Source organism: Mauremys mutica, chromosome 24 (genome assembly GCF_020497125.1).
Source record: "Mauremys mutica isolate MM-2020 ecotype Southern chromosome 24, ASM2049712v1, whole genome shotgun sequence".
Lineage (NCBI taxonomy): Eukaryota > Metazoa > Chordata > Testudines > Geoemydidae > Mauremys > Mauremys mutica.
Window position 1 is genome coordinate 9,158,745 of NC_059095.1, and position 11,826 is coordinate 9,170,570.

General features: G+C 54.2%; 1 protein-coding gene across 1 annotated transcript; it reads left to right on the top strand.

The window, feature by feature from the left end:
• The first annotated feature begins 6,340 nt into the window (after positions 1-6,340).
• On the top strand, positions 6,341-11,826 carry LOC123356085 (CD209 antigen-like protein E). Its single transcript, XM_044999061.1, has 6 exons — positions 6,341-6,419; positions 7,044-7,148; positions 8,022-8,186; positions 8,535-8,686; positions 9,905-10,014; positions 11,631-11,826. The coding sequence occupies exons 1-6, from the start codon at positions 6,341-6,343 to the stop codon at positions 11,824-11,826; spliced, it is 807 nt and encodes a 268-aa protein (XP_044854996.1).

Here is an 11,826-nt window from a genome sequence, read left to right on the forward strand (position 1 = left end):
TTTGTAGGCATGTTAAGCTCAAGACTGGGAGAAGCTGGGTGAGCCCCATTTGTGACTCTGCTGGGACAGGGAACTTTCTGGGGGGCCTTTTGCATCCCCAGCTCTAATTTAAATGATTAATTTAGATCAGCTGCTGAAATGCTGCCTCCTGCCCTTTGTGAAGGCTAGAAAGGGAGACAGAAGCAGGCCCCCAAGTTCCTTTTCGCACCCCTGGGCTGGCGGGTGATGCTGATGGCAGCACGGTTCTGGCACGTGAACCATCTGTAAAGGGGCAGGCAGGCAGCGTCCACTCCCGTCAGTGAAAAGGAAGCTATTAAACGGCAGGGAATACGCTCGAGCAGGGGGGTGGAGCTGGCCCTGCTCTGGTAGCTCCAGAAGCGTCTCCTCCCACCCGAATGAAACCTGGGTGCAGCTGGTTTCTGCTCAAACCTACAAAGCCCAGGCCTGCGGTCGGCTCCTAGAGCTGAGCTGATGCTGTTGTCACAGGAAGTTCCCGGCTTTGACCAGAAGGAGCCGCTCCGTAGCAGCTGCCTAGTGGGGTTGGCATTCACTAAGGGGCAGGGAGTGAAGATAGGGGAACCAGGTGCCTTTTCCTGTCCTGGAGGTGGGAGATGGCTGGAGGGAAACCCTGAGGTGGAATCAATACAGGAAGGGGGTGGGGAAGAAAGAAAAACACAACCCCCCCCCACCCCAATCCCGATTGTGGGCCCAGTCTGACCTGTGCTAATCACGTGGCACAAATGTACTCCCTGGGTCCTTGGCCCCAGGTTGATCTCCCAGCAGGTCAGAGCAGCGCCCAGGCTGCTCTAAATTCCACCAGGCCTCTTTCCTTGGTAATACCGCCATGCCAGGGGCACCCTATTGCCTGGATGCCAGCCAGGCTAGCTGGATGCCAGACTGGCCTTCCCCCACCCCTGTGCCAGGGGAATTCCCAGCCAGCTCTGTCCCCAAGTGCCACACAAGTGCATTTGTCTGCCCGGCTTCCAGCTCGCTTTTGATAATGTGTTAATAGAAAAATAACAAAACGTGCTAAGTAGCTGTAACCACGTGCTGGGGCCGGGCCTGTGAACTGTCCGCCGGATGCAAGGACCAGGGCAGATCAGAGCTGGAGCAATAGATGGGGCTAGAACTAAGGGTGAGGCATTGAAATTCGGACTGGGAACACAGAGGCGGCACTGCAGGAGTTTTAAATGTTCCATGCGCTGAGCTCTGCTGGGCTGTGGAACAAGGGAGCGGGGGAACGGACCACAGGGGAATCAGACTGGTGGTGGATGGACGGCTCTCCCATCTCGGCCTCTGGGGACTCAGCGCTCATTTGGGACGTCCCACAGAGCTGGTTACTCAAGGGCTTTTCCACATCAGCAATTCACCTTCTGCCTCCTAAAAGAGGAACTGGGCAGCTAAAGAAACAAGAACTCCTGTCTTCAATGTCTTCCCCGCGGTGCTTTTGGACACAGTTCAGGGAGCAGGAGGACATGTGCTGGGGCCAGCTGCAGCGCCAGGGTGCTCCTCTGCCCGAGGAGAGAAGAGAGCCCGTCTGAGCACTCGCTCTGCGCGGCTCATACCCACAGCAGAAGACCGGAGAACGCCATTGCCAAGTAAGTGCTGGAGTTTGCTGGGCATTCGGACAAGGAGGCACTGACCATTGTCTGCATTTTAGCTTCACTTAAAAAGTAGAGCGGAGTCCAAGCCAGGCAGGTCCCAGTCCGAGCTCTGCCAAAGGAGAGGGATCTTCATGCTGGGGATTGGGGGGCAGAGCACATCCAAGCCTGGAAGTGGGCTGGGTCACACAGGGTTGCAGAACCAGCCAGAATAATGAGCTCTGACCCATGGCTGGGCTCCCTCCCAGAGCTGGGATAGAACCCAGGAGTCCGGTTTTACACACACGCTCTGGCCCGAGACAAAACTCCTCTAACAGAGCTGGGATACAACCCAGGAGTCCTGCTTCCCAGTCCTCTGTTCTAACCACTAGACAACACTGCCTCCACCAAACCATCCACCCCCTTGCCTCCCCCACTTGTTCCCTCTTTTAAACCCTTTTGTAGCTTTAGTGGGTTCAGCTGGGGAGGTTTAAAGCTGAGTTGATTGGGTGGTAGCTTCTGGCAGGTAAGAAAGATGCCCATGTAGGGCAGTCTATGGGCCACGGTGAGCATGGGGATTGGACCATAGCGGTAACGGGTCTGAGCTAGGCTGGGCGATGGATGCGTCATTTACCCAGCTTGAGGGTGAGGCTGGATTGTGGGTGGGAGGGGCAGATATGGGGTCTGAGTTCGGCTTGTTGATGGGGCCTAAATGCTAATGCCCTGGCTTTCAATGGTCCACGTTCATAACCGTTCTCCTAATGCTGCTGAGTGAATAGATGCTTCCTCCCGTTGTAACGTTGGTCAGGAAGTGCAGTGTCTGGGGGGACTGCAGTTACAGATGTAGTGTCTTACTGATTGCTTGGGGGAGACAGGGTGGTGGGACCCCAGCTGGGTTTTGCTTCAGGGCAGGAAAAAAATAAACCCACCCCCACCCTGCGAAGAAGAGATGCGTGTTTAATTCTGCATCTTCCCCCTACATCTGAGGAGGGTGGAGGTAAAGCCCAGCCTGCACCGTTTACTGCCTGCCTAATGCTCACCCTGGCAACATAATGGAAAGGATTGGCCATGCTGTTCAGGGGAGGACCCAGGGGTGACGCTCCCCAGCATTGCCACTGAGGCTTGAGATAAAAACCCCAGATCCCCCACCCCATCCTGTGTTAAAAACCAATGACAGAGGATGACTTGTGAGGACACAGATTCCTTCTCCTTAAGCTGTCAAAGGGATTTGTCCCTGCAGTGCACTGCAAATGGTTTTAACATTGTAGGCGGTCACTTTAAATTTCAGAGGGTTTTCCTGGTCCTGCTTGCAGCTTAGGAAGCTCTGTCGGGAAGCACGTGTTCTGAGCTAGCAGCAGTCAGTCTGCAGACAGCCAGGCTAGTAAGGTGGGGTGAGTTATGCCTCTCTGTTTTAGGGAGCAGTCTGCTTTGTCTCTCCCTGTTTGGGGGTTCTTGTCTGCAATGATGCTGTGGTCTAAGAATAAAGTAGTGTTATGTTGCAACTGTCCAGCAAGAGTCGTTATGTATTGATCTTCTCTGTAAGTGTGCCATGAACAGAGCCGTACCCCACGGCCTGTGTGTGTGCACCCACCCCTGGGCGACGCTCCAGGATCAGTGTGATGCCGCGGCCATGTGCGCACAAGCCATGTACCCTCTCAGCAGCTCTGGCCCCTGGTATCCCAACCTCTCCCTGGTAGCAGCTCTCCATTCAAACCATGTTAGGAGGGGGACTTCTACAGCTTCCCACGAGCAAAACTGATTGAGCCTGGGGCTGTATTTCATGTAAGCTCTGTGGGTCGAGGGGATGATAGCTGGGGGCACTGTGGGTCAGGACTTGGGCCCTGCTGGAGAGGGGTCAGGCTGGGCTAGCAGAGGGCTGCAAGTCAGGTATGCAGTGCACTGGCAGAGCTGTATGGGGGGCGCTGGATGAGCAGGGGCTGTTACAGAGCGGGTCTCAGGAGCCTGGGCTGAGCTGTACGCACATGGGGAGGCCAGGGCTGGAAGAGCAGAGTGGGGCGCTGCAGAACAGGATTGAGGGGCATTGGGGCAGGTGTGTCTGAGATGCTCCCATGCCACCGGACTGCACTGGGCACGTGGGGGTGGGGAAGCACCACGTTTTAGTTCCCAGTGAAGAAAACGTACAAATCTGAGGTGAAACCTTCCAACCAAGTCAGCTCCGAGATGGGATTTGGGCAAAGCAAGATTTCACTCTTCCAAGTGTCGGAAATGCGACTGCTTTCCCTCGGTAAGGGCCTGTACAAACGAGCCCGACGGGTCTCTCCTGAAAGAGGAGTTCGCCCCACTGCACCTGTGGAGGCAGCGCATGGGGAACTCGCAACGTGACCGGTTGTTAGTGCAACTTCCACGCTCGGCTGAGCCTGGGTGGCATGGGGTTTCCGGTGCTGAGGGAAACTTGACAGTTAAATTTCTCCTTCCTTCCTTCCTTCCCTGCCTTCAATAACTCGGGCACTGAACTGCCTCCAACCCTGGCAGACGCAGGCTATTTCGTGATCCTAGAAATGCCGGGCTGGAAGGGACCTTGCGAGGTCATCTAGTCCAACCCTGTTCTGAGGCAGGACCAAGTCAACCTAAACTCTCCCTGACAGGCATTTGTCCAACCTGTTCTTTGAAACTTCCAGGGATGGGGATTCCACTACCTCCCTAGATAACCTGTTCCAGGGCTTGGTTCTCCTTCTAGATGGTTTTTTCCTATTATCAACCTAAATCTCCCTTCCTGCAAATTAAGTTGATTCCTTGTTCTCCATGTCCACTGAGAAGAACCGATCACTGTCCTCTTTGATATCAACCTTGTATATATTTGAAGGCTGTTATCGTGTGGTCCCTCCACCCCAGCCTTCTCTTCTCTAGACCAGTGTTTCTCAGTGACCGGTCCGTGGACTGGCGCCGGTCCCTGAGATCTCCCTGACACAGTTTAGGAAGGCACAAAGCAGGTCCCTGGTATCAAAAAGGTTGAGAAACTCTGCTCTAGACTAAACTAGTCCATTTCTTTCAACCCTTCCTCAGAGTCCAGGTTTGCTAAACCTTTTCTTGTTGCTCTCCTCCGGACACCGTGTCCAGTTCAGTCACATCTTTCTTGAAGTCCGAAGCCGGACACAGCTCAGGCTTTGCTGGTGCAGAACGGCTGCCTCCTGTGTCTTGTATTAACAGAGTGTCTGGGTAGATGGGGCACGCCCCCCCTCTGGCTAACTCACTGCTTCCTGTCCAGCCGAAGTTAGCACTGACCATCTGATGGCACGATTTGCCATGTGGAATAAGGACTTAAGATTGGTGTGTGCTGGCAAGAAGCCAACACTTTACTTTCTGGCTCCACGTGACTAAATGTCCCTGTCACGTGACAGGATTCGAGATCAACCGACTCCAGAAATACCATCTTAAAAAGGGGTGGGGGGGGGAATGGGAATAAAACGATTCCAGACAGTAATGTGAGCCAGTTACTAACGTCCAGCTCGGTGCCACCATGGTGGTGACTCTGCAGCCGCTTCCTGGTCTCAGAAGGGTTCCTTCTCCAGCCCTGTTCAGCTGCTGAGGTGGAGCTGCCACATGCAAGATTTGTGTTGTCAGTGACTGGGTGGGAGCTCCGCTGACAGACACCTACTAGGGGCCCTCAAGAAAGAGGGAGCCATTGTCCTCGGTTTTATTTAGACGTCTTCTGTTCCTCCTTCGGGACTGACCCTTTTCACTTCCCCGTAGATCTGAGGAGGGTGGGAGAGGGCAGAATTAAACATGCATCTCGTCTTTGCAAGGTGTTTGTGGGTTTGTTGGTTTTTTTCCTGCCCTGTGATGGGGGCAGCTCTTTGGGATTCTTGCTGTAATATTTCCTCTCTGGTCTACCTAGTTCTTGTCTGGTGTTCTTTATCCAGAGATCTCAAAGCATTTAACAAAGGAGGCAAATAGCATTCTGCCTGTTTTTCAGATGGGGAAACTGAGGCACAGAATGGCAAAGTGACTTGGCCAAGGTCCCACAGCAGGTCAGTGCCAGAGCCAGGATAGAACTCAGGTCTCCCAACTCCTTGTCTAGTGCCCTATGCTCCGGATCACATGGCCTCCCATTAGTCTTAGGGAAGGCAGGATGGCCTTGAGGACAGATCACTAGATTAGAACCCAGGTTTTCTGAGTCCCATTCCTTGCTCTTCCACTGGCCTGCTGGGTGATCTGGGGCAAGTCACGTCCCCTCTCTCTGCCTCAGTTTCCCCATCTGTAAAACGGGGGCGATGTCTCTGGCCTCCTTTGTGAGGTGTTTTGAGACCGACAGAGGAAAAGCGCTAGTTAAAAGGTGGTGGTGTTAAATCAAGTTCTCTGATGTTTGCTGGCTTTTTTACTAACCCGTCTGGATGCGCGAGGTAAGACTTTGGCCTCGGCTGCTTGAATTGAGGTATCAGAGTGTAGGTGCTGAAATGAGCAGTTGGGGGGAGGGTTCAGTCCTTCTCCTATTGTCTCCCACACGCACGTTTCCTGGGGGCCTGTCACCCGTGTCCACCAGCTGGCCTGTTCCAATCCCTCCCAGACTCGGAAAACCCTTCCTGGCCCAAGCAGTGCCCTGTGGCCTGGAGGTCGCCATTGCTTACATGGCTAATCTTATTATTCAATAACCAACCCCAGCCCTTTAACTGCATCTCTTACCTCGATCCCAGTTCGCTTTTTGCTCTGGAGGGATACATGGTGCTCGGTCTCCGTTAGCCACGGCCTGGTGTCTGACAGGAGGAGGAAGCTGAAACCCAGATCTGTGGGGAAAAGGAAAGATGGGTCAGGAAGATGAGGTCATCTATGTGGATCTGAAATTTCCTCCCAGATCGCAGCAAACAGATGTGAAGAAAGCAGGTAACAGTCAGCCATAGGGGAACCCTGACAGGTGCTTCTCAGGTGGGAGCCCCGGGGAGGGGCTTGGAATATCAACGTCCCCATGTGTTACGTTGCATAGAGACAGCATGGCCCAGTGGATGGATCATTGAATTGGGACTCAAGAGACGAGGCTCTATTCCCGGGTCTGCCACTGTCCTGCTGGATGATCTTAGGCAAGTGCCTTTGCCACTCTCTGCCTCAGTTTCCCCTGCCACCCTCTGTCTATTTTGGCTATTTAGATTGGAAGCTCTTCAGGCCAGAAACTGCCTCTCACAATGTGTATGTGCAGCACCTAGCACACTGGGGGCCAGGGCTCAGGGGGGAGGGTGTCTTTAGACGCTACCTAACACTTAATAATAAGCTCAGATAAGACATTCTCTTCGGGCCTCCCAAGCCCGGCCTGTCGCACCAGGACACTGGATGCTGTAGCTATTTATGAATGCTAAGGACCAGCTGGTGTAAATTAACATATGCTGCTGGAGGAGCTGTGCTAAGGATCTGGCCTATGACTTTCTTCCTTCTGCTGCGGATACTGCGTAGGGTCTGTCCCAGATGCACACCGATGTGGGGTTTTTTTGCTTTCCTTTTTCCCTGTACGCCCAGAATCAAAGCCCCCTGCCCAGAAGACGTCTCTGTGGGCTCAGCTAGCGATAGTGGTGGTTCTCTGTGTGCTGTTCCTGGTGGCGCTAATTTTCCTGAGTGTCCTGTGTAAGTATTTTTGATGGAAAGGATGAGGGTTGTGGGGTTTTGTGTGTATGTGGGTTTTTTTCCCCCTGTCCTGTTAAATGGAAAGAACAGTGCTTTCCCCCGCTGAAGTGTGTTCAGAGATCCTGAGTCTGCTGGGTCTCCCCTCCCCCCCGAAACACTCCTCCTAAGTGCGCTGGTTTGCTCTTTTATGATAAACTTGTTCCCAAGAGTGAGCTAGTGGATAGCAGGACATCCTTGCCTCTGAGCAGTGTACCCAGGAAGCTATTGTGTCAGAAGCTGGCAGGGGTGACTCAACGTGTGTCATGTGGTAACAACCTTTCGGTGGTGAAATAGTTGGACGACACGTTTTGACTTGCAAAGTATGGTCCCTCTAGTCTAGGTGAACCTCCTTTCCTAGGAAGATCTCTGCCCCCCAGCCCTAGATCTGAGATCTTAAGCCTCCAGCAAATGCTTCCTTTTCCCTTAGCATCTCCTCCACCTCCCCAATTTCATCCTGAATGACTCTCCTCAAGTGTAACTGGCTTCTAGTGTGGGCTACCAATCTGTGCCTGGCGTGATGGGCACCTCAAATCCCCAAGGCTGGAGGGGTCAGTTAGAGCAACCTAAAGAGAATAGTTTAATGCCACAGAAAAACCAGATGGCTGGTGTGAAGGCTGGGGCTCAGAGGCAGGTCCATTCTGGCAGCCTGACTCCCCACGCTGTTCTCACAGACCTTTCAGACTGACTCAGCCTCCTGCTTAAAGGCCAGGAGAGGCCGTCGAGTGAGGCCACAATTGGCCTAGCTTTCATATCCGTGCTGAGACCGCTGCTGAAGAAGACTGCCTTTGGAAAGGGGCCGCCACTCTCAAACGTGGTGTCTTCTCCCTCTGCTAGATTCCCGGCTCCTGGCTGGCAACACGCAGCTTCTAGAGGAATCCAAGCAAGCCAAGAGCAAAATGGAGCAAGTGGAAGGGAGATACTCCCAGTTACTGCAGTGGACGTTGCACACAAACATTTGTGCCTTGGAGTCCCCGTCCTCCAACACCTCAGAGCCCCACAGTGAGTACGGTGCCATTGTCCCCGGTTCACGGAGGGTGAAACTAAAGCCTTGAGCAGGGAAGTGGCTCGTACGGTGGCAGGGCTGGAAGGAGAACCCAGGAGTCCCTAGTCGCAGCTCCGAACGCCCACCTGTGTGCATGGGCCTTAAGGAAAGAGCAGGTGCAGTGCTGCCCACTTGAGCTGCGAAGGCCCCTCTCTCCTGCTGTCTCGGGCAAAGGTCTGGAGCCGAGATGGCAGCTACCCAGCCAGCGGGAGGGGCACAACAGCTTAGTTCAGGTGCTGGTTGTTCTTCCGCAGCCCCCGGTTCTGAGCCAAGCAGTGCTCAATTTCCCTCTCCTCCCTCCTCAGACGTCAGCTGCTCCTTGTGCCCCTACCAATGGATTTCAAACAAAGGGCGATGCTACTACTTTTCTCCAACTACGTCACCGTGGAGGAACAGCAGGAGCAGCTGCCAGAAGGAACAGGCCGATCTAGTGATCATTAATGATCTGGAGGAGCAGGTAACGTGAGCCGCTTATTAGCATGGCGCCTCCTAAGGCTGTTGTGGGTTTGTTTGTTTTTTTTAATGCCTCCTTTTGCAAGCCCACCCTGGGCCTGACCTTTGAGGAAGCGCTGAGGAACCCCAAGTCAATGGCCCTGGCCCAAGGCATTTCCACCTGGGCTGTCCCGTGACCCTTAGCATAGGGCTTGTGTGTGCCTTAGCTGCTGAAGCAGGGCTTAAGAGCACATGCTGCAGCCACTTCTGCGCAGGAGCTGCTTCACCTGGGGCAGGATTGTTCCTTCTCCCCTGCCCCTGAGGGGCAAGGGGTTAAGCCACTTCCTGTCTCGATCTCCTTCCAGGCTAGGGGGTGAATGCATGGGTTGCTACCTGGCCATTCGGCCTTGTGCGTGGGTAGTGGTCAAGGCTCTGCAGACCCACCTCCTGAAGGCACGGAACGGCCCCCAGGGGTGGGGGGCATGCCTGAGGAATAGGAGCCTAGGGCCCCATCGGTCTGTTGACCCAGGCTGATGTGCCGGGGGAGGAGCTTTTCCTGGGGGTCCCAAATTCTAGCTGAATTTTTCATATGGCCCCAGCGCTGAAGGAAGGGACTAAGCTGGACTCCTCCAGCTCTGTTCTGTGGGCCCCCTCTGATGGGAGCGCTCTGGGGTGGCCTGTAACCAGGGCTACCAGTTCAGGCCCCACGAGGAGGTAGGTGGGGGAATGCCACATTCGAGCACCAGGCCAGGCGCTGAGCAGCAAAACAGCCTCAGAACTGAGGCCGCTGGAGGACTTTGCTGGTGAAAGTCTTGACCTTGTCCATACTGGGACCCCCAAGATTGAGCCCTTTCCCTTGTTGACAGACATGGGGAGGGCAGGGCGGTCATGACCTCCTGACACCTGTTCTTTCCCCCAGCTTAAGACCCACTGCAATAGAGGAGCCGGTTCTGATTTATGGGATGCCCAGGGATCACAGAACAACTAACGAACTAAAACAGGGCTAAAATCTCTGGGAATGAAAAGCAGGGAGCACACGTACCACAGTGAAGGACCCCTCCTCTCCTAGATTAACAGGGACAGCTGGGGTCCCTTCCCCTGCTGCAGTGGATGCTTTTGGGAAAAGGCTCTTTTTTTTGTCAGTTCAGCGGCCTGGTGCGATTTGTGGTTGAGAGCAGAGTGGAGCTTCTTAGAAGAAACATTGAAGCGTCTCTGATGCGGCGCTGTCTGTAACCTTCTCCAGGTCTTTCTCAGCCAGCGGCCAAGGCATTTGAGTTATTGGATTGGCCTGACAGATGTGGCCGAAGAAGGCTTGTGGAAGTGGGTGGATGGCACTGACTTAAACCAAGAGAAGTAAGTAATACAGCAGGGTCCTCCACAGCGTGCTCTGGCCGGAGGACACTCGCTAAACATCTCCCCACTCAGCTGTGCAGCAGCTCTGTAAGAAACGCTGGAGGGGAACAGGTGGGAGCGGGCATTGATTCAACAGCTGCACTGTGGGGGGACAAACAGGATAACGTGTCCCCCGCTCTGCCTCCTGCCCTGCCCGCACCAGATCATCTAGCTCAGGGATGGGCAAACTATGGCCCGCGGGCCGGATCCGGCCCTTCAGGGCTTTGGATCCGGCCCGCGGGATTACCCCTGGTGGTTCTGCGGGCCCGGCGCTGCTCTCAGAAGCAGCCCCCGGGCCGGGAGGCAAAGGGCTCCATGTGCGCACGCAGAGCCCTCTGCCCCCCCCCCCAGGGGCCGTAGCACTTCCTGGAGTGGCGTGGGGACAGGGCAGGCATGCAGGGAGCCTGCCCTGGCCCTGGTGTGCGCCACTGCCACCCCGGAGCCACTTTAGGTAAGCGGCACCGGGCTGGAGCTCAAACCCCTCCTGCCCCCCGCCCCCCAACTTCCTGCCCTAAGCCCTCTGCCTGTACCTCGCACCCCTCCTGCACCCAACTCCCTGCCCTGAGCCCCTTTCTGCACTCCTGTGCATTCCAACCACCTGCCCTGAGCTCCCTGCTGCACCCTGCACCCCGTGCACCCCAACTCCCTGCCCTGAGCCCCATCCTGCACTCCGCACCCCTCCTGTACCCCAACCCCCTTCCCTGAGCCCCCTCTTACACTCTGCACCCCTTCTCTGCCCCAATCCCTTGTCCTGAGCCCCTTCCTCCACATCCCGCACTCCACCCGCCCTGCCCCGGCCCTGCATACAATTTCCTCACCCAGATGTGGCCCTCGCCCCAAAAAGTTTGCCCACCCCTGATCTAGTCTGACCTCCTGTATAACACACGCCAGCCAGAGAACTGCCCCAGGACAATTCCTGTTTGACGAAGAGCAGATCTTTTAGAAAGACCTCCAGTCTTGATTTGAAAAATGGTCAGTGATGGAGAACCCACCATGACCCATGGTAAATTGTTCCAGTGGTTCATTACCCTCACTGATAAAACATATGCCTCATTTCCAGTCTGCACTTGCTTAATTTCAGCCTCTTGCCATTTGATTGTGCTCTACATCTGCTTGCTACTTTGAAGAGCCCATTATCAAATATTGGCCACCTAGGTACTTATCGACTGATCAAGTCACCCTGCAAACTTTTCTTTGTTAAGCTATAGCCTGAGCTCCTAGAGTCTATCAGGATAAGGCAGGTTTTCTAATTCTTTCATCATTCTCTGATCCTTCTCCGGTTCATCCACATCCTTCCTGTGCTGTGGGCAGCAGACTGGACACAGCTGCTCCTGAGCCAAATGCCGGCTGGGCTGACACCAGCGCTAGCTGCAAAATCCAAAGTTACTTCCATTAAAAATTTCAAACAAAACTATTTGATTAGATTTTTTTTCTTTTTATGGCAAATTGAGTGGGTGTTGCATCCAGGGGGAAGGCCCATCACAGGGAGGAGAGCTGAGATGCAGAGAAATCTGCATTGTTGGTTTCTAAAATGCCGGTGCTGACACTTTCATGTTTTTGGGGATTTTTCTCTCCAGATTTTGGTACGATCCCCAGCCAGATAACTATCAGAATGAGGACTGTGCAACTCTGACAAACGAACGCAACCCACTGCGTAACTGGAATGATGACAAGTGCTACAAACATTTGTACTACATCTGTGAAAAGGCAGCAGTCACTCTCACCATCCAAGCTTCCTCTGACTCAGAAAATCTTGTTCATTGTGGCCAATGA

What these genes read in the sequence shown, in the direction of transcription:
- LOC123356085 (XM_044999061.1), top strand. Translation starts at nt 6,341, where the DNA reads ATGGGTCAGGAAGATGAGGTCATCTATGTGGATCTGAAATTTCCTCCC. An exon ending in AATTTTCCTGAGTGTCCTGT is followed by an intron (nt 7,149 to 8,021) that starts GTAAGTATTTTT and finishes TCCCTCTGCTAG; the next exon opens with ATTCCCGGCTCCTGGCTGGC. An exon ending in TTAATGATCTGGAGGAGCAG is followed by an intron (nt 8,687 to 9,904) that starts GTAACGTGAGCC and finishes AACCTTCTCCAG; the next exon opens with GTCTTTCTCAGCCAGCGGCC.